This window comes from Colletotrichum aenigma (genome assembly GCF_013390185.1).
Source record: "Colletotrichum aenigma strain Cg56 chromosome Unknown KSG_Cg56_contig08, whole genome shotgun sequence".
NCBI classification, from domain to species: Eukaryota; Fungi; Ascomycota; class Sordariomycetes; order Glomerellales; family Glomerellaceae; genus Colletotrichum; species Colletotrichum aenigma.
The window spans coordinates 1,345,284-1,366,569 of NW_023500914.1; the positions used below are offsets into that span (position 1 = coordinate 1,345,284).

At 51.2% G+C, this 21,286-nt stretch overlaps 5 protein-coding genes across 5 annotated transcripts; 3 read left to right on the forward strand and 2 right to left on the reverse strand.

Annotated features, from left to right (window-relative positions):
- Positions 1-24: 24 nt before the first annotated feature.
- ccsA-0 (Polyketide synthase-nonribosomal peptide synthetase) lies at positions 25-8,724 on the forward strand (the record flags this gene model as incomplete). The annotated part of the gene is made up of 4 exons (XM_037327134.1): positions 25-1,635; positions 1,756-2,981; positions 3,057-3,790; positions 3,845-8,724. 4 exons carry the CDS (start codon positions 25-27, stop codon positions 8,722-8,724), a joined length of 8,451 nt encoding a protein of 2,816 aa, XP_037173790.1.
- A 436-nt stretch (positions 8,725-9,160) lies between these two features.
- asaB-2 (Hydroxylase/desaturase asaB) lies at positions 9,161-10,324 on the reverse strand (the record flags this gene model as incomplete). Its single annotated transcript, XM_037327135.1, has 4 exons — positions 9,161-9,565; positions 9,628-9,820; positions 9,879-10,130; positions 10,185-10,324. 4 exons carry the CDS (start codon positions 10,322-10,324, stop codon positions 9,161-9,163), a joined length of 990 nt encoding a protein of 329 aa, XP_037173791.1.
- Positions 10,325-11,236: 912 nt separating this feature from the next.
- On the forward strand, positions 11,237-12,515 carry CGCA056_v011892 (putative alpha-ketoglutarate-dependent sulfonate dioxygenase; the record flags this gene model as incomplete). Its single annotated transcript, XM_037327136.1, has 4 exons — positions 11,237-11,453; positions 11,659-11,893; positions 11,966-12,297; positions 12,355-12,515. The coding sequence occupies 4 exons, from the start codon at positions 11,237-11,239 to the stop codon at positions 12,513-12,515; spliced, it is 945 nt and encodes a 314-aa protein (XP_037174189.1).
- A 437-nt stretch (positions 12,516-12,952) lies between these two features.
- On the forward strand, positions 12,953-14,854 carry TMA64 (Translation machinery-associated protein 64; the record flags this gene model as incomplete). Its single annotated transcript, XM_037327137.1, has 1 exon — positions 12,953-14,854. The coding sequence occupies one exon, from the start codon at positions 12,953-12,955 to the stop codon at positions 14,852-14,854; it is 1,902 nt and encodes a 633-aa protein (XP_037173789.1).
- Positions 14,855-19,057: 4,203 nt separating this feature from the next.
- CGCA056_v011894 (uncharacterized protein) lies at positions 19,058-20,868 on the reverse strand (the record flags this gene model as incomplete). Its single annotated transcript, XM_037327138.1, has 4 exons — positions 19,058-19,063; positions 19,209-19,571; positions 19,625-20,395; positions 20,785-20,868. 4 exons carry the CDS (start codon positions 20,866-20,868, stop codon positions 19,058-19,060), a joined length of 1,224 nt encoding a protein of 407 aa, XP_037173753.1.
- Positions 20,869-21,286: the final 418 nt, after the last annotated feature.

Consider the following 21,286-nt stretch of genomic DNA (forward strand, 5'->3'; position numbering starts at 1 on the left):
TCTCGACTAGATTTAGGAGACGAGATGGTCTTTGATTCAAGGTTGCGGCAACTACCAGAGTCAATCACAGGAGACGTGGAGGTATTTTCGCCCCCGCGTAATCCCGACAGTGATGATGATGTCGCCACGTTGATTCAAGTGGAAAACATCAAAGTCGTTCCACTTTCGCCCGACAGCGCCGCCTCCAACCGACAACTCTATTCCAAGACCGTTTACTACCCAATCACGGTTGATGGTATGGAGGCATCTGGAGGTCGGCTCCCCACTGATCAGGAGCTCAAAATGGCTTGGGACCTGGGGCGTGTCGGCATCTACTTTCTGCGTGCCATCGAGGAACAGTTTTCAGATCCTGAGTCGAGGAGCAACATCACCGTACATCACCAGTATTTCTTTGACTTTAGCCGTGACATTCTTTCTCGCGTTTCTCAGGGTAGCATGCCATATGCCAAGAAGGAGTGGTTGAATGATACCTGGAGCGATGTTGCTCCCATCTTTCACCGATATCCAGACAGTCTGGACCTTCAACTAATGCAAAAGGTCGGAACCAACATGGCTGCGGCGATTCGAGGGGAAGCCAATATGGTGGAGATTCTTTTCAAGGACGACTTCATGGACAGATTCTATGCTGGAGCATTGGGTCTTGACCTCACCATGGACTGGCTTGGGCGCATAGCCTTACAACTCTCCCGAAGATATCCCCACATGAAGATGCTGGAGCTTGGCGCTGGCACTGGTGGCGCTACCAAGAGTATCTTCAAACATATTGGCAGCCAGTTCTCTTCATACACCTTCACCGACATTTCAGCTGGGTTCTTCTCAACAGCCATGAACGTCTTCAAGTCTCCCAAGATGATCTTCAAGATCCTGGATGCCGAGCGGGATGTCGTTGAGCAGGGGTTCCAGGAGGGTTCCTACGATTTGGTCATTGCCTCAAACGTCTTGCACGCCACCGCTAAGCTCGACGACACGCTTCGGAATGCGAGACGGCTTCTCAAGCCAGGAGGCTATCTCCTGATTGCCGAAGTGACTTGCGCTGATGTGGTCCGAGTACGATTGCCATTTTCGGCCCTTCCAGGCTGGTTCAGGGGACATGATGATGGTCGACCGCTGACGGCGACAATCGACACTACGGAGTGGCATCAACGACTTTCTCGCACGGGTTTCTCCGGCGTCGATGCAGTTACACCGGAGTTCGAACCACTGGCCTGGCCGTCACTCATCATTCTGTCTCAGGCCGTGGATGACAAGATCAATCTTCTTCGAGAGCCTCTTTACCACCAGCCATTGGAGGTACTTACCTCCGATGCGAGCAGTGCTCAGGAGTCCCAAAAGCTTGTTCTTGTCGGAGGCCAAACAATGCAGTCTTGTAGCCTGATAGGACAACTAAGCCGCATCCTGGCTCCGTGGTTTGCCGGCACCAGCATCGTTCGTGTCCGCTCACTCCGGGATCTCGGCAAACTCGAGTCTCTCGGGCCAAATTGTTGTGTCATTAATCTGGCCGACCTAGACACTCCAGCCATGAGTGATCTCTCGGATGAGTCCTTCGCAGGACTCAAGAAGCTGGTGGAACGACCCCAGTGCCTTCTGTGGATCACAAGCGGGTGCCAAGAACAGTCACCTGAGATGAATATGAGTGTCGGTCTAGGTCGAGTGCTTATCCATGAGATGCCTGGCCTACGACTCCAATTTCTGGATTTGGACTCTCCCTACTCATCTCAAGCACCTCGAGTTATTGCCGAAACCTTCTTACGCTAGAAGACTCTTGCAGAGATCGAGCAAGGTGACCATTCATCGCAAGCGCTCTTGTGGGCTCGTGAGCACGAGCTTATGCTGGAGAACGACATGCTCAAGGTGCCTCGCATCGCCTACGACCCCGCTATGAATCTGAGATACACTGCTTCCCGGAAATTGGTCACGGAGTCTACGAACTCCCAAATTACTCCGGTACATCTGCGCTGTTCCGGCACTTTGTGGAAGTTTCACAAACTTGCCACGGTTGGCCCCTTAGTAGAAGCTGATAACTGGCTCAAAGTGACTGCATCATCAGCCGCACCCTCCTATGGTGGGCTTTACACTGTCCTGGCTGCTCCTACCGGTGGCAATGCTCCGGCTGTAGCATTATCAACCGTCAATGGCTCTCTGCTTTCGCCTCAAGATCTCGCAGCTAATCTTTCTGTTGATGTTGATGTGGGGAACCCGAACGAATTTCTATCAGCACTGGTTTGCCAGCTGCAGGCAGCCAGCATCTTGGATGCTGTTCCCCACAAGTCCTCGGTCATGCTCTATGAGGCAGATGAGGCGCTTGCTGCTTCCGTTCTCTCGAAGGCTTCAGAGAAGGAACTGACAGTTACTTTTGCCTCAATCTCCGTCAGTCCAGGCAATCTGAAAAAGACAGAAAACACCTCATGGGTCAAGATCGAGCCACACTCTTCGCTCCGAATGATTCGTTCTCAGCTGCCACCAAAGGTGGATATTATCGTGAACTGCGTTGAAGCTCGCAACATTACGCTGCCTCCGACCCTTCTCAACGCTCTTTCCCAGCGATGTTCGAAGCTGGCCCTGCTCGATCTTGTTCATCAGAGACCTACGCATTCCTTCAATCCCCTCGACGTCCTGACGACTGCCCTCAAACGCGTGTCTGGAAGTGTCATAAACAGAGCTTCTACAAAAGCAAAGTCTCTACAGAACCTTGACCTTTCCGAAGATCTGGACATCGGGCTCTCTGTTGTCATTGACTGGAGCTCGGACAGTGGTTTGGTTGTGCCAGCGGTTGTACCGCCTGTGAGCAACTACCTCTATTTCAAGCCCGACCGCAATTATGTGCTCTTTGGACTGACAAGCGATCTCGGACAATCTTTGTGCGATTGGATGATTAATCATGGGGCACGCCATCTTGTGATGACCAGCCGTAGCCCCAATGTTGGCTCGAACTGGTTACGTGCTAAACAGGAGGCCGGAGTCGAGATCAGAATCTTTGCTAAGTAAGTCACCACGCCTGCTTCCAAACGACGCACCTCGCCTCACTTTGAGAGCCTCTCGCTAACCAAGTATTCCAGTGATATCACCGATGAAGCCGCTTTGCGTGGCGTTGTCGAAGACATCCGCACTAGTATGCCCCCAATCGCTGGCGTCGCCAACGGAGCTATGGTACTCCGCGACAAGCTGTTCATGGACATGCCACTCGATATGATGACACAGACCCTACATACCAAGGTCAAAGGTAGCATCTACTTGGACTCAATCTTTGGCGAAAAGTCCGAGTTCAACCTAGATTTCTTTGTCTTCTTTTCTTCGATCGCTGCCGTCACCGGAAATCGAGCGCAGTCCAACTACAGTGCCGCCAACATGTTCATGACCGCCTTGGCCAACAACAGGCGGGCGCGGGGTCTCCCAGCGTCTGTCATGCACATCGGCGCAATCATGGGCGTAGGGTACATGGCTCGCAGCCTCACACACGCTATCCTAGATAATCTCTGGAGCGCCGGCGCAACTTGGATCTCAGAGAAGGACTTCCACAACTGTTTCGCCGAGGCGGTGCTTGCAAGCAAACCAGACAACGGTGTGAATGGCGACTCTGAGTTCATAGTTGGCTTGCGTCAGCTTGTGCACGGAAAGGACAGTCCAGATAAGGTCCTAGTGATGGAAGATCCTCGTTTCAGTCACCTGGTCATCAAGGAGATCTCTTCAGAAGACGACTCATCCCAGGATGCGGGGGCGAGGAAGTCGACCTCAGTCAAACACCTGCTCAAGAGCGCTAAGACACCAAAGTCTGTAGAAAGAATCGTTCGTCGTAAGTCGATATCTCTCTTTCTTTTGATGTGAGTATACTTACACATTTTTGAAGACGGGTTTGTCGCAAAGCTGGTTGCCACTCTGCAGTTGGACAACCAAATTCCGGAGGCCGAGATTCTCGGCTCGAGAGCCGATGAGCTTGGTGTTGATTCTCTAGTCTCCGTCGACTTCCGCACCTGGTTTTCTAGCGAGATGTCAGTGGAGATGCCCGTTCTCAAGCTTTTGGGCGGCTCTACGGTTCAAGAGTTGATCACGTTTTCGTTGGAGAAGCTCCCTGGTGCCCTAACACCAAGCCTCGGAGATGGCAATGAAGATGAGCCCGAAGAAGAGGAAACACCCCAGTTGACACGAGATGCTTCTGGCCCTTCCAAGCCTATGCAGATCATAGAGACTCATGGCGCTGCGGCACGACCCACCAAGCAGCAAGCTGCGCCAGTCCCACTTCTCGAGATGCCCAAGGTCCCAGACAACATTGAGACAAGCAAACCATTCATGCCGACCGGTAGCTCCTCAAGATCTTCGCCGTCGTTATTAGATGACGAGTTCAGCGATAGTGAAGAAGACGGCGTGGTATCTCTCTCAAGCTCGGCAGGGTCAGCATCTCCTGAGCTTGTCACCCCAAGCAAGTTGCAATTCAGTCAGGTGGATCGTGAGATTCCCATGTCCGCTGGGCAATCTCGATTCTGGTTCCTCAAGCATTTCGTCACCGACAAGTCAGCTTTCAACATCACGTTCTGGGCTCACCTGAAAGGGAACATCAGAGTCGACGCACTTTCAAAGGCTGTCGACACGGTGGCTCAGGCCCATGAGGCCCTCCGCACCTCGTTCATCACCGGTCGAGATGGAACCCCTACTCAGTGCATCAGGCCAAAGGCTCTGTTGAAGCTCGAGCACCGATTTGTTCGCGATGAGGGCGATGCAAGACTTTTGTTCGATGAGCTCAAATCCCATGAGTATGACATCGAGGCGGGAGATCTGATGCGTTTCCATCTCCTGAACCTCTCGGAACAAGCCCACTTCCTTGTCATCGGGTATCATCATATCAATATGGACGGCATCAGTCTCGAGGTCTTGCTTTGTGACATTGAGAAGGTTTACTTCGGGCATCCGCTGTCGCCGCCAATTCAGTACTCCGAGTACTGCTGCAAGCAAAGCCAAGACCTTCACTCGAACGCTTTCGCCGATGAGAAGAGATTTTGGGCAAAAGAGCTGACCAATCCTGCACCGACTGTTCTACCCCTGCTCCCATTCGCCAAGATGACACAGCGGAAGCCGCTTGACAAGTACTCCCACAATCAAGCCCAAAGACAGGTCGACATTGCTGTGACTAGGGCCATCAAGGCCGCTTGCCTTCTTACAAAGACTAGCATGTTCCACTTCCTACTGGCCACCTATGCTGTTCTGCTGCATCGGCTTCTGGAAGTTCAAGACTTCTGCATCGGCATGGCTGATGCTGGTCGAGAGATGGGCACATTTGCTCAGAGCATCGGCATGTATCTGAACTTGCTTCCTTTGCGATTCGCTATGAGCAGCGGCCAGCGATTCAAGGAGGTGTTGGAGAGCTCCAGGCGCAAGGCGCAAGCAGCAGTGGCTCACGGGCGCCTACCTTTCGACATGATTCTCCAAGAAGCAGACGTCGAGCGCTCTGATACATATAACCCACTGTTCCAAGCCTTCCTCAATTATCGACCCGGTGTCAGTCAGAATCGCACCTTCTGCGGATGTCAAGGTCAAGGCGAGGACTTGGTCAGCGGGACGACATCCTATGACATAATGCTGGACGTCATTGAGAATCCAGACAGCGCTACTCTTCTTCGGTTCGACATCCAAGGATCACTTTACACGAAGGAAGAAGCCGAGACGTTGATGGACACCTTCGTCACTCTCCTGGAAAGCTTTGCCAACAACACGGATGTTCTTATTGACAAGCCATCATTTTTCAACCAAGACGAGGCTCAGAAAGCACCAGTACTTGGAAGAGGCCCTGAGCATGTTTCTGTGTGGCCAGAGACCGTTCTCCATCGCATCGACAGGATTGCTAGTCAACAGCCCAATTCGCTTGCAATCACCAACGGTTTCGCGTCGTCACTCACGTATTGTGGACTGAAGAGACGCGTGCAGGCCATCGCCCAAACCCTCCTTCAGAGCGCCGGAGGACAACGCAGCGGGCTCATCGGCGTACTCTGCGAGCCTTCAGTTGATGCCGTCTGCGCACTGCTCGGTGCCATGTGGGCCGGGTTCGCATATGTTCCTCTTGACCCAACCTTGCCTCCCGAACGCCTTGCTGTTCTGGTCAAGACATCCCGGCCACTTCTCATCCTAACTCACGCTAAGACCATTGATCGTCTTGCTGATCTGGGATCAACAGCTGAATACATCCCTCACATCGACGTCTCTCATCAGCAACCTGCCAGTTTGAACTCCGTGCCCATCTCTGCCAAGCCTCGAGAACCTATGGCGGTACATTTTACAAGTGGGACGACGGGTACAACTAAGGGCTTAGTCCTCTGCCACGATACGGTCGTTAATGTCGTCGAGGCATGCGCCGACATCTATCGGACAGCGTCCAACGTGGTTCTCCAACAGACAGCACTCAACTTCGACATGGCCCTCTGGAAGATCCTGGTTACCCTTTGCTCAGGCGGCAAGCTTGTCATCGTCCCACAGGAGAAGAGACTCGACATGACGACGATAGCTCGTCTCATTCGCCAGGAGGAAGTCACTCTTACTATCGCCACGCCATCTGAATACTCCGCATGGCTCATGTATGGATCGGAGGATCTTCAGCATAACAGGCACTGGCAGATTGCCGTCATTGGCGGGGAGCAATACTCAATCTCGGTAGACAGCGGATTGAGAAACCTGCAGCTTCCTCGCCTACGGCTGATGAACTTCTACGGGCCTTCTGAAGTCAGCTTTGTCTCCCACTATATGGAGGTCTTCCCGGGGACGGCCTCCACCGACGAACCAGTACCTGTTGGCTCCCCCCTCCACAACTATGCCGCATACATCTTGGATGTAGCACAAAGACCTGTAGCCACTGGAATGACTGGAGAGGTCTACATCGCCGGCGCCGGTGTGTGCAAAGGTTATCTCGACAATCTGAGCTTAACCGAGGAGAAGTTTGTCGACGATCCTTTCGTGCGTTCAGATCTCGCAAGGTCTCATGGCTGGACTCGTATGTACAAGACTGGCAACAAGGGGAAGATCAACGAGGATGACACGCTGTCCATCTTGGGGCGTATCGAAGGCGACGCACAACTCAAGATCAGAGGCGTCCGAATGGAACTCGAAGAGATCGAGAGAGCCATCTTGAACAACTCGGACGGCCTGCTTGATCAGGTTGTCGTCTCTCCCCGTGGGGAGGGCGAGAGCAAGTATCTCGTGGCTCATGCACTGCTGAGTGCCCGAGGGCGTCACAACACCAATATCGACGAGCAACTGAGGGACACCTTGCAAAACATCACAAACCTCCCCAGAGCCATGCGGCCAGCCACAATAGTCCCTGTGACTAACTTGCCTCTGACCATTCACCGCAAGGTAGATCGAAAAGCTATGGCATGCTTGCCTGTGACCACGCCGGAGCTTCGACAAGCTTCCCCCGTCAGCCAGCAAGAAAGACCCCTCACCATTGAGCAGCATGAGATGTTGCGCCTCTGGAGTCGCGTTGTAGGGCGCTGTCCGGCCGAGCTTTCCGGTCCTGCTTCTGCCATTGACTTCTTCAATCTCGGTGGCACCTCTCTTCAGCTCGTCGGCGTGCAAGCCGCCATTCAGGCCCAGTTCGATGTTTCTGTCCCGGTGGTCGAACTGTTCAAGAAGAGCAGCCTGGAAGCAATGACGGCTCTTGTTGCCACTGAGATTGAATCAGTCAGTGATGACGAGAGTGACGTTGATTGGGAATCCGAGACGGCCCTACCCGACCTTACGCCGGCCTCGAAGGATCTACTCTCGCAACATCCGACGGTATCTGTTCGTCAGCCACCACGCGTAGTCGCTCTCACTGGCGCAACAGGCTTCGTCGGACGAGCTATTTTACGTTCTCTCTTGGCCACACCCTCTATTGAGAAGATTCACTGCCTCGCTGTGAGAGACTCAACCCGCCTTGGCGAGATGTGCAGCGATCGAAAGGTAGTTGTCCACCAGGGCGACCTCCGAGACGCGTCTCTCTCACTCGATGACAGCACGAAAGAAATTTTGGCGCGGACCGTGGATCTGATCATCCACAACGGCGCTGATGTGTCCTTCTTGAAATCTTACGCAGCTCTTCGGGCACCCAACGTCTCCAGCACTAAGTTCTTGGCAACCGAAATAGCAGCGCCTCGACGGATTCCGATTACATATTTTTCCTCGGCCGTGGTGGGACGCCTCGCTCCAGAACTGGACGCCTTCGCGCCGGTCCCAATGTCCCACCGTCCCCCTCCACCAGGATACCGCGACGCCTACGGAGCTTCAAAGTGGGCAAGCGAAGCCGTCCTTGAGAACGCGAATTGCGATCTCGGTATCCCGGTGACGACCCGCCGTCTCTCAAGCGTGACCGGCGCCGGCATTCCGGAGTCCGACATCATGGGCAACCTAGTTGCTTACTCTGAGACGCTGGCAGCTGTGCCAGTGACCCAGAAGTGGAAGGGTGTCTTGGACTTCGTGTCTGTCGACCGCGTTGCTCAAGCTGTTGTTGCGGATGCTATGCGCCGAAGTCGTGTGGACGAGGTCCGATATCGCCACGACTGCTCTGATGAAGTGGTATCGCTGGATGGAGATGGTATCAGCGGTTTCATCAGCCAAAGACTACAGGGCAAGCCTGTCAAGGTTTTGCCAATGACAGAATGGGTTGGCAAAGCTAAGAGTGTCGGAATGAGCGATTTGGTATGCACATTTTTGGAGCAGGCTGAGAAGGAGTCAGGTATTATCACGTTTCAGAAATTGCTGAAGTAGAGGTCAAGATCTAGAATTCGGCATTTCCTTTTGGAAGGCGTAGGGATATTAAAGTGCATCATGATAGAATTTACGTATTTTAGTACTCAATGAATTGTCTTTCGTCACATCATCTTGATACCTTGAACAGCGTCCACTTGCAATGCGGGGATTGATCTCCCAAACCCTGCGGTCTCCGCTTATCTCTGAGACGGTACTGGGGCCTCGCTCTCAAAGACTGCATACTACCTACCGCCTTTACCTTCTGGCCAACTTGTGACAGCCACGGTGAAGACAGCCAAATCAACAACATTAGTGGATCGATCTGTTTCACTTTCACACCAAAGACCTGGCCTGAATGGAATTCAATTGGATCTCAATTTTGTCTGCTGCGCTATGGAGATGCTTGAAGCCTAGCCCATTTTCAACGTCTCAATTTTTCGATTGCAGCAACCACTCAAAACTTCTCTTCATTATCCTGACCCGACTCTGCCCCGGCCTCCTCCTCGTAGTCATCATGGTCGTAGAACACCATGGCCCTAATCTCAATGCTAACCCTAGGGTCTAGCTTTGCTTCATCCAATCGCGGATCTTTGAATGCTGCATGAGGGCAACGCCTCACAACCCCGGGTCGCTTGGTTGTGTCGGCCTGAATGAAAAGCACGACGTCGTCTGTTTGCTGGTTGTCTTTGAAGTACCAGCGGTGAGGCTTCTCGGGGTCTGATGCTGGGCACACTTCCAACAATTCAGAAGTCCTGTTGGGGTAGATGAACGGGACCTTGATGTAGTCCTTGTCCGGGATGGTGGTGGCATCTGACACGGCGAACGGGTCGCGGGTGATCGGCTTGCAAGGGCGCCACATCTTTTGTCATATTAGTGACCGTATCGATGTATAAGACGCCCCAACTGAAAAGGGTTACATACGTTGATAATTTGAAAACGTGGTTTGGCCAGGAGTTCAGGTGCATCATAGCCCAGCCACCGAATCGCAAGTGGTTCGGCAGCAGATGCAGACTGATCAACGTGAACGTTGTAGATAGGGCCCAGAGTTCCTTTTTGTCCCACTTGAGATACACGGTTGGTGTGCATCAGGACTCGAATGAGCGAAGGTTTGGGTCTTCAGTTTGTTAGCAATGCCGGTTCAGTCCTCACCATTTGCATATTGAGCGTCTCACAGATCTTCCTGTTGAGATAAGACTTCCTCCAAAAACTCATGCATCTCATCGTAATGGGCCTTTGTGGTCTCATCGAGCGGTTCCAAGGCCCCATCTCGGTTCTTCAACTCCGAGAGTACAGCCTCAAAACGAGTCTTGTGCTTCACGTATTGAAAGCCATGTTTCATGAGCTTGAACGTATCTTCGATACCTGTGACATCGGTGACTATCACAGGTGAATCAACCTTGGGCGCGAACTTGGGAGGCTCAGGTCTAGTTCATCATGTTAGATGTTGACAATGCATCTGTGGCGTAGGGCGCACGTACCCTCCAATGATTGTTGGCTCTAGAGGTATGCTGGGATCACCTCCGTAATATTTCATAGTAGTATGGATTTCTTTGGACATCCTCTCTGCCTGGGGCGTTGAGTATGTCGGCTCTTTGGGGTCTGCATGGTTGACAACCATTGTGATGTGGATTCGAACTGAATCGAAAACGGCCTTGGTCAAGTCTTGATTGAGCACCTTGTTGCACACCTAAGATTGTCGTGATGTTGCGCATTCATCTCGTTGGCGATGTTCTACGTGTATCAGAAAATGCTTCAATTCCTCGTCGGAGTTCAGTTTGCTTCAGTTCAGCTGCATAGTGCTACGAATCGCTGCTTCGGTGGTTTTGGACGGCAGCCCACACAGGCCGCCGACGTTGGATCGTATGATCGTCCAATTTGTGCGAACCCATAGACACTGCCAAATGAGTTGCAGATGATACGGAACTTTTGCGGACTTCTTGTGGTTATCTCGTAAGGCCCGCTGCTATGCCAAGGCGCATGGGTTGTGACTTTCGGTCCGCTGTAATAAGGACCTTTTCGCACTACCTCAGATTTGCGGATGAGTTGTCGGGACTTTTGTGCATTCGGACATTATCGGCAATAAGATTTGGCAGATAACTGGAATTTTAATGGAATACTGTGTATGACTTGGACAGACTCATTCTCTGTTTTCATAACCTCCGAAGGCGTCGGCATTGGCTCCCCGACAGGTTGGCATCCGGCCGAGTCATTACGGAGACTTTGATGTCTGCATCATCGGATATTGCCCTTGCGTCCATCAACCGACTTTGCATTTGGTTACTCTCGTGCTTATCGCCAATTGTATTGCACGGGTTTGCAATGTAATTCGTTTTCGGGGCATGCGTCTCCCAAAAGGTTAGTCCCTTTCCAATGCAAGCAATCACCGGCTTGTTGAGAGACGGGCCAAGTTCTAAGTAAACGGATATAAGTATCGTAAAATAGTGACGCCTTGCGCTACAACGTATTACTTACACCGCATAGCATAAGGAGCAGGCATCAACACCCAAACCCATCGAATTAGTACCTCATAATGGCACCCGCTAGTATCGAAGTAGACATCCCTGTCAATGTTTCAGCAACCAAGGCGGCCTTTTCAACAAAGCCCCTGAGGCAGTCGGGAGCTCTAGATGCTTTTGAATCTTTTGACCCGACTCCCATTATTGGCCGCGAATTTCCTACGGCCAACATTGTGGACTGGCTCAAGGCCCCGAATTCAGATGAGCTGATCCGTGATCTCGCCATCACAGGTAAGTGATCGCACGGTCCTAGCGCCTAGACCCTCTGTCGAGCTGTCACTGATCTGATGGGCATTTTCTCAACGTGGTGTTGTTTTCTTCCGCAAACAGGATGATCTCACCCCTGAGCTCCAAAAGGAGCTTCTCACACGGCTTGGGGAGCTGACTTGCCGTCCTGCGGAGTCTGGGCTTCATATCCACCCGGTTTTCAACGCAGAACGAGATGATCAGGGGGATGATCATGTCGTCGGCTATATTCACCAAAAGCAGACGAAGCCTTCATTCTTGAGAAACAAGGACCTAGCACCTGACGCACTCTGCCCTAAAAAGCAGAACACTTCGGAATGGCATAGCGACTGCTGTTTTGAGCCAGTCCCGGCTGACTACTCGTGCTTGCGTCTCACTACACTGCCTGCTACTGGCGGTGATACTCTTTGGGCCAATGGTTATGAGTTATACGACAAGATCAGCTAGGCAGCGACGTCCTCAGTCACCAGACTCTTCCGTATGTTAACGTGTTGCAGCGAGCCTTACCAAAAGTTTCTGGAAACCCTCACCTGCACATTTGAGCCACCTGGTCTGAAGCAAATGTGTGATGCTATGGGAATCAAGCTTTATGCTAAAGAGCGTGGTAACCCCGAAAATGTCGGGGATGTTATTAAAGCTGTACATCCTGTCGTGAGGACCAACCCCGTCACGGGTTGGAAGAGCGTTTTTGCCATCGGTGGCATGGTCAAGCATATTAATGGTGTGACGGCTGAGGAGAGCAAGATGCTCATCGATTGGTTCCATGAGTTGGTCTACAAGAACCATACTATGCAAGTGCGATTCAAGTGGAAGGATCCCAACGACTTCGGTAAGCACTTCATCCAAGAGGCCTATGAGATTCATGATGCTAATCTTATTGTGAAAGCCATCTGGGATAACCGCAGTTTCTACCATTCAGCCACTTACGACTTCTGGGAAATGGGTGATCGGCATGGATGCAGAGGATCTGGAGTTGGCGAGAAGCCGTACCTTGACCCGAAGAGCAAGTCAAGAAGAGAGGATCTTGCAGACCTCGGTGGATACTAGACTCAGCAAATACCACTTCTTGGTACAGAAATAATAGTCATTGGAAGCGAATTGAGGCTCAGAATTAGGAAGCCCCTGATTTTGGTCGCTCTTGGTGAGTTCGTGATCTGATCCCTGTCCGCTTTGCTCACTTCAACAACAGCAAAACCTGCACAATCACTAGAGGCATCTTTTCAATAATATTTGACGAGATTCCAACTATTGAGGAACTTTACCAGATACTGTTCTGAGTACCTTATTTTATCAATAGTTTTGCCGGAGAAAATAAATACAGTGAGATTATTAGGTACCTACGCAATGACCATCTCACTGGAGCGCTTGGCGGATGACGTCAGCTGCTAAGGTCCCTTTGAGACGCTGTATTTGAGTGGACTCATTCACCACTTCCCGATCACTCACCCAACAACCTGCCAACCGCAACCCGCGATCTTGCGAAAATGTTCAAGAAGAAGCCCACGGTGAAGTCGCTCTCACCCCTGCGGTCCTCCGACCGTAGGAAGCTCGCAGATCAGGTCATCAAGGACTACGGCCTCGACTCCAAGCTCGTGGCGACCACGGACGAGCAAACACCGGAGCAAAAGGCGGAAGCGCTCGCCGTGCAGACCAATCTCCGAAAATCTCTGTTCCCCGACAACCTCCAGTCCGCCCGCTTCACTACCACCTACGGCCCCGATCTGAAGCCGACCTCCGGCACTTACTACGTCGGCAGCCACGATGGCGAGGAGCCCCGCGTTCTGTGGTTCCAGATGGAAGGCGTCGTCTACCCCACGGTGTACACTCTCTGGGCCAATCCCGATATCGTCCCGCTTCTCCACACCCCGGGCATCGTCGTGAAAAAGCTTCAGGGGGGCGCCGATCTGATGACTCCCGGCTTGTTCGGCGGGCCGCCGTTCCCCGAGAAGGCTAAGAAGGGTGCTGTCGTCGCCATCGCAAGCTTGGAGAACCCGTCGGTGCCCGTTGCGGTGGGAGCGTGTGAGATCGACGTCAGCGCGCTACAGAACGTGCGGGGTGCGAAGGGCCATGCTGTCAAGAATTTGCACTGGGCCGGCGACGAGATGTGGGTGTTCAGCACCAACAACAAGCCGGGCAGGAAGGCTCCGGAGGAGATTGCGGGATGGTTGAAGGTCCTGGAGGCGCGTGGACTGGTTGAGAGCTTGAGCGGGCTGTCCCTGGATGACCCGGATGAGGATGGAGGGGTTTCTCTTGAAGGCGACGCTACCGCCGAAGACGCCGGCCCAGCAGCACCCGAAGATGATATCCCCGACTTCACACAGCCCGAGATCGATGAGGCGTTCCGCAAGTCATTCCTTTTCGGCATCCACCAACACAAGTCTTCAAACTCACCGCCCAACTACGGCCTCGTCTTCCCACTGTCTCAGTCTTATGTCATGTCGACCCTCATTCAGCCCTTTTTGCCGGCGCATACACCACAGCAAGCACAGCAACTGCAGATCAAGAAGACATCATGGAAAAACATTAAGAAATTCATCAAGAGCCTCGACAAAGAGGGGCTACTGAAGAGCAAAGAAAAAGGCCAGGAAACGGTTGTTACGGAAGTCAAGTTCGAGAACCCCGCGATTGTTGACTTCAAACCGTATCGCTTACCCAAGAAGGAGACGGCTGGCGGCACATCACTTGGTCGCGGTGAGACTGCCACGAGCAAGGTCGATGTTGGTGACGACGCGGTGGGCCAGAAGCTGAAGATTGTTTCGTACTTTAAGCCCACATCCAAGCTTCAACCCATCTTCGACTCGGCCTCAAAGTCGCTGTTCACTCAGTCAGAAGTGCGCGATGCCGTGACTACCTACATCGAAGGCGAGAACTTGGTGTCTGAGACGAACAAGCGCATCGTCAAGCTCAACCCGATACTCGCCAACGGCGTATTCACTGGCTCTGGAGCAGCTGACAAGGACGCCCTCGCCAAGGGCACCTTGGCCCGAGATGCTCTCATCGACAGGGTATTGAGCGGCATGTCCACATCATACGCGATTGTCCGGAACGGGACAGACCCCAGCAGCGTCAAGGCCAGAAGCGGGTCGCCGCCAAAGATTCACATCACCCTCGAGACAAGGAGCGGAAACAAGACTGTCACTAAAGTGTCCGGGCTGGAACCATACCACATCAGCCCGAAGCCGCTGGCTGACGAGTTGAGAAAGGTCTGCGCTGGTTCTACAAGCGTTGAGCCGCTGGCTGGTGCGGCGAAGAAGACTGAGGCGCAGGTTATGGAGATCATGGTACAGGGGCCGCAACAGGCTGCAGTGGTGAAGGCGCTGGAGAAGAGAGGTGTTGAGAAGAGATGGATGGACCTGGTGGATAAGACTAAGGGGAAGAAGCGGTAGAGCCTGGTTGATGTATCAAACTGTGAAAATAATGAGATTCTACCGTCTAGTATGTTGACGAAAAAGAATCGATGTGGAGTGCAGTCCGTTACGCCAGAAAGCTACATCGCAACGGATATCGAATATAATGATGGTTACCACAGCAATTCCGGGAGGTATTAGGACAAGGCTCAGCATCATCAAGGCTTAGTCAAATACATTGTAAGGGGCTGGCCCCTAGGCTTGTTCAACGTAGAGGTTCAACGTAGAGGTGCCGTCGATTGACTATTCTAAGCTGAAGAAGGAAGAAAGGACTTTACAAGATTAGGCACCTAACAGCGGTGAAGCAGGCCGGGTTAGGCGGCGTACTGCGGCAGAATAGTGGGTCCAACGGAGCCGGATCTCGGTAACTGCTTCGGCGAAGCCGGAGATATCAATCCGGGCTCTAGCCCGTGACATACATGGTCTCTTTCTTAAACAACGTTGAGATGTCGCCATCCATGTCACCATGTAATGTCTATGAGTGGACACAGATGTCAGGCTTTAAGCCTTGGAATTCCATCAAGCAATCAGAATCCAATATCGGGGCGTCTTTGGCAAGCAAGACTCACAGACGCATTGTGCTCTCGATCATCAGAATATTTCTAACCATGTCAGGAGTATTTGTCTTGCATTCTAGGCATTATCTACGCCTTGGTGCGCTATTGTGATGGTTTTTCGTAGTTTAAAACCTTTGGGAATGAAGAACAAAACAAACCCCAAACCAACAAATCCCATCAGTTGGTAGACTACGTCGTAGCCAATACCTGCGTATGGTAACTGCACAATAGTAATGACCAGGAGACACCAGACCATAAAAGTAAGCCCAAAAATGCGTATTCGAAAGAAATTCTCTTCATCGGAAATTAGGTCGAAAAGCAGCGCGAATAAGCAGTTGAGGGGTGAAATCAGGAATATGTTTGTAGAGTAGGATAGCGCAACAAGGAGTACGTTGCCGAATCGACTTACATCGCTTCCACTTGCTCCGAGCATAATCATGACCGTTACGGGAACCACTTGCAGACAGGCCAGAACAGTGACCTGTTCCATCCATTGGTCCTGTGACTCCTGTCTGTAGTACGGCCGTAGCTGATTGTCGACATCTTCCGCAGTCACCCGGCCCAAGGCGCATTCTGTCCGTCATGCTGACATCAAAAAACCCGACAACGACAACACGTTATCCAGTGCTTGCATTGGCGATGTGGTTGGGCTGTCCTTTGTAGGTTCTGCTGAGATTGTCACCCCCTCCGAAGACGGCAATTCTGTGTTGTGGGGCAAAGTCAATTGCGCAGTAAGAGGTCGCATTCTCTCAGACTCTGTAGGATTGGTTTCGGTCTGACGTTGTGGCATTCCATGAGTCTCCAAATGTGATTCTGATCCAAGGGCAGTCGAGATACCCAAGCCTGGAGTTCCCGTTACCGTATGTCTATTGACTACGATTGGTAATACCGTTGCCATTATCGGTCCAATTAGCAAGAACACAGGCATTATTTGCCCAAATTCCCACGAATTCTCATCGACTGTGACGGAGAGTCGCACGCCAATGATGCGCAGAGTTCCCCAAACAGTGGAAACAAATAGCCAGTAAACCTGGCAAAGGTATAACTCGTTACTGCTAACATCTTGGTAATACCTTGGAGTACCCATATTTCACAATTGAATACCTACATACATCTGAGAGCTCGGACGATATGAGATTAGCATAGAATCTGGCTGTCAAGTTTATCGCTACTCGGAGAAATAAGAAGAAGGTCCAAAATCGGGCTCTCCACCCTTTACGGGCCTTTTGTAACAGAGACGAAATGCTTCTTGTGTCAAGTTTGTTGACCCTTGACCTGGCATTCCTCCTCATAGCGACTGACCATTGTTGGATAATCTTGGCCATTCTTGGGAAGAGTGTGAATACGGTCAGCACGATTGACGTTACTGCGGACTGGAACGCCTCAGTTGAATTCCAAAGGCCAGCGCTAAAGTGGTCGGCTGCCACACATTCTGCAACCCTCTCAGCGGAGTCCTGAAAGCCTTCGTATTCATTTTCGCATGTTCTCCGTTGAATAGTTTTCAATGCCACCGGTGGATGGAAGAAGCAACGCGCGTTGGTGCTAGGTAAGCCTGGGTTGCATCCAATTCATCCATAGCGTAGGCCCAATCGCCACGAGAAGCAACATCCATAAGATGAGCATGAGTCCTAATCGCCATCTCCGCTCATTTTGGTGTTGGTGGAGGTAACCTCGCAAAAGAGTTAGACACGCTAGGTGTGTCAAATTCGAAAACCAAGCATGGTAAACAACCATATGCCAGTGGTAAGCAGATATAGCGTCGAGTCCAAGATTGATGTATCCGCTGAAAAGAATTGCCAAGCCCGTGAGGAGTTGTACATCGTATAAACTCAAGGCAGACTGCAGGTTGCATGAGCCAAACCAGAACGATCGATAAAGCGCCCTGGTACCCACCTTTCTCAGTGCGTCCTCCCATCTTGCCGGGCTTTCAAACCAGGAGCGTTGGCGTAACCATTGGAACGACTTCATTCCAATGACATGCTCATCAACCATGTTTGATTTTTGCCCGCTTGTGTCACCTGAGACAGGTGCGATGTCCTCATTGTTCGGGAAAGGATTCGCTTTGGGGTCGAACGCAATAACGTAACGTTCGAACGCAAGCAAAAACACGAACCATGCAGTGCAGATGAATCCAATCAAGACCTTGAATTTTAAAATAAGTATATGACCATGGCAGGTGGAATGCCGGTCTGGCGGTAAACTTACCCCGATACCCCCAACGTCGGGGTTCGGTTCCAGCTTCTCTGGCTTTGTGTAGCAGAGATTTTCTAGCTCTCCTAGGTACCCCATCTCATCAGGTGGGCGTTTCTGAATGCAGTTAGAATATCATGCGACAGATCGCCAAGATAATATATATCGGACCAGATGAGAAGAAAAAACGATGGTGGTACATGGTAGGATAAGTGACAGGAACATGATTTTGACGCGGCGGGAGGGTGTAGTGTATTATGTAGACTTTCGGGTACTTGGGAGCCTGGTCTGAAAGATGGCCTTAATTCTTGAAAGCCTGCTGATCATTCCTTGGCTGCAGCTGAAGGTGGTGTGGCATCAATCAGAGCTGAGGAAACCATGCATGATTACTTCAGGCTATGACAGCGGCTGCTGGACATGCAGCCAGTGAGAACCAGTAGCCAACATCTATCGACGCCCATTGTGATGCCATGAAATACGTTACATAACGTCCCTATGCGTGCGAGGCAATATATATGCACGGGCTTGTACGAGTATAGGCTGCGGTGCGACCTCATACTCAGACATCCCGTGAGGCAACACTCTCGGAGCCTTGTATGCTATTTCTTCAACTTTGAAGTTAACATCTTATTCCAATCGGTTTGCGTCGGTACTGAAAAGCAAGCGTGTTGAGCTCAGGTTCTAAACGCAACATCTTGGAAGTACTAATCGAAATCTCCGGATGGACAGTAAAGCGGTGGAAATGTTCTGGGCATCAACCACGCTCGATGGGACATAATTCACCGCAAACTTCGTTGACATCGCCAAATTTATTTATGCCTCTTTCATTTTACGATGCCCATTCACAGACTAGACACACTTTTCAAGATGCCAGACTCCTCATATTAGCTCTTATTGTCACATGTGGTTCGTTGCTAGGTATGCAGAAAGTATCAAATTTCCGCACATATCGGAGACGAAGCGGCTACGTAGCGACAGCATACTGCTCAAAGAACAAGATTCTATCTCCAAATAAGCAGTATTATGGACATTACAAGTAATCCAAAAAGCCAGAACGCCACATCAAAGGGCATTGAAAATACTGTGACGGATACGACATCGATTCCGAACAGAGCCCAGAGATATATGGGCATTCCCGGAACGTCCCGCCCGAGGCCACGCCCTTTTTTTATTGCAAAGCCCAGAAATATTGCACAAAAGCAGTTTAATGGCTGAATGATGACAACATTTGCTAGGAAAAGTAAGATATTTTCTGAATCCAAATCGGGATCAGCCGCAAAGATTCCGATGATGCCTATCTTCACGCCATGAAACGCAAGAAAGAAGGCGACAGTGACGGGAATTACCTGGGCACAGGCAAGCACGATTACCTGTTCCATGCACTTCGACTTGGTATAGTAATCTCTGAGGAGGCTTCTGAGGTTCTTGGCATCGATCATGCCTGTTTCTAGGGACTCGCTGCAGTGAGCGACAAGTAAATCTCGCATCTGTGTGTTGATGTCTGTCGTATCCATGTGCCGTGCTGATAAGAGTCCATTTAATTGCATTGCGCCAAAATCTGTCGATTCCACGTGTATGCGGGACACCTGGTTGAGAGGTTGAATATTGGTTTTCGAGTGTCTGTTATCAGGATCTGAGACCTCGCTCATAGTCGATCCTGTATCGTCGAGGCGAGTACTGATGGTCTCTGATAGATCCGTATTCAATTGTCTCCCAATTTGATTTTGGTTCTCCTCCGAGACATCTTCCTCGGACACCGTGCTTCCTTTCTCAGCCGTCTTCTTCATTGCCCCTAAGAAGGGCACGGCGAAAGCAACGACGGGTCCGATGAGGAGAAATACGGGAAGAATTTGACCAAAGCCCCACTTGTTCTCGTTGATGTCGACAGAGGCGCGAACTCGAAGCAGGCGCACCGTACCCCAAATAGCCAACGTAAATAGCCAATATGTCTAATAGAGTTGATTAGCATTGACAAGATTTCTATCATTCCGGTGGTCCTTACATCGACGAGTTCCGAGGAAAGGATGCTAAGGTACGTATACAGCATCAATCCCCATGAGATTCGAAGCAGAATACCGATGCGCCTCATCCTCGTGATGATGCTCCTTGCTGACCTTTTGCTCTGGGACTTCATCTGTTTAGCCGTTCGTACTAAGTACCAGTTGATAGTTTTGTCCAGAATCGACATCCGAGTCCGGAAGGACCAAGACCTGTTCATCTTCACCAGCCGGGTAAGAAAAGTAAAGATTGCCAGAATGACAGAGAGCATAGTTGTCTGGAACGACAGATGAGATTCCATAGGAATGTCCGTAGGTCCCCAGGTGTCGGAAGCCACGCATTCGTCTACTGTGTAGGTGACATTCCCCCTCTCCTTGTGGAGTTCGACTGATGCCTGACACGCTCTCCATTCCATGGTGTTCAGTGCTATGGATGGATAGTAAAAGCATCGCGCATTCGTTGTCGACACATCCCACGCCAGATGTTCTTCGGTTCCCATCCAGTCAAACCAAAAGGTTGGCCCGATCGCTACCAGGAGGCCCACCCATAAGACGAACATTAGGCTCAGGCGCCACCTTCGCTGGGTTGGGTGTCGGTGCAAATGTCCACGAAGAACAGTCATGCAAGCGACATGGGTGAGGTTTGAGAACCAGACGAGATATACGATGATGTACCAGTGGTATGCCGAAATGGTATCGATGAACAAGTTGACGTAGCCGCTTAGCAGGATACCAAATCCTGTCAATAGCTGAATGTCGCACATTTCGAGAACGGCCTGTGACAAATTAGACCATTGTGAGCTTTTATCAACAACCTATCTACAAGGCACATGGGGAAGGGGACTCCCTGTAGTCTTGAAGGACCTCTCACCTTCTCTAATATCCTCTCCCACAATCGTGGATTGCGAAACCATCGTCGCCGCCGCAGCCATCGACATCCCCTGACGGCTACCACATCCACGTGATTTGGCTTCCATGTGTGATCATCGACTTCGTTTGCTGACCGACTCTCGAAGGGGTTCTTATGAGGATCAAAAACCAGTAAAAGCCGGATGATCACCAACAGCACCACAAAATAAGCTGTTCCTACGAAGCCTATCAAAACCTTAGTTGGTCACGCGCGGCGTCAGTTATGATATCTCAGCTCTGTAGGCCAGTGACTTACCCCTATCCCGCCGATTTCCGGGTTGGCTTCAAGTTCAGCTGGTTTTTTGTAGCAGTCCTCGGCTGGGTCAAGTACTGACGGCATTGTTCTCTGGGCTTGAAAGGTTGTCATGAAAATCTGCCAGAGAGGCCGAACCTCAAAAATTGGGACAAGAAAGATGCATATATGCTTTACATTCTATGGCATTATACCATAAACGAATGAGACAATCTTGCGCCATGGCCGTTTTCGACACTCTAGTGGCTGGCGTGACCAGCCCCGTATGTAATGGGCTTTGAGCCTATTAACGGCTAAGCTATTAGTGGACATCAGTGGACATCCGGCAAGACATGCCGGTAGACAATTTTTCATCGGCAGTTTGCCCCGTCTGAAATCACCACATAGGGTTTGTGGCTAGCTGTAATACCACTACAATCAATTGGGTTTCCCAACGGGATCCTGTTCAGTACATTCCTCCAGCGGTATGAATTGCAATCGGATACCTTTGGTGGCCGGCAGGGAT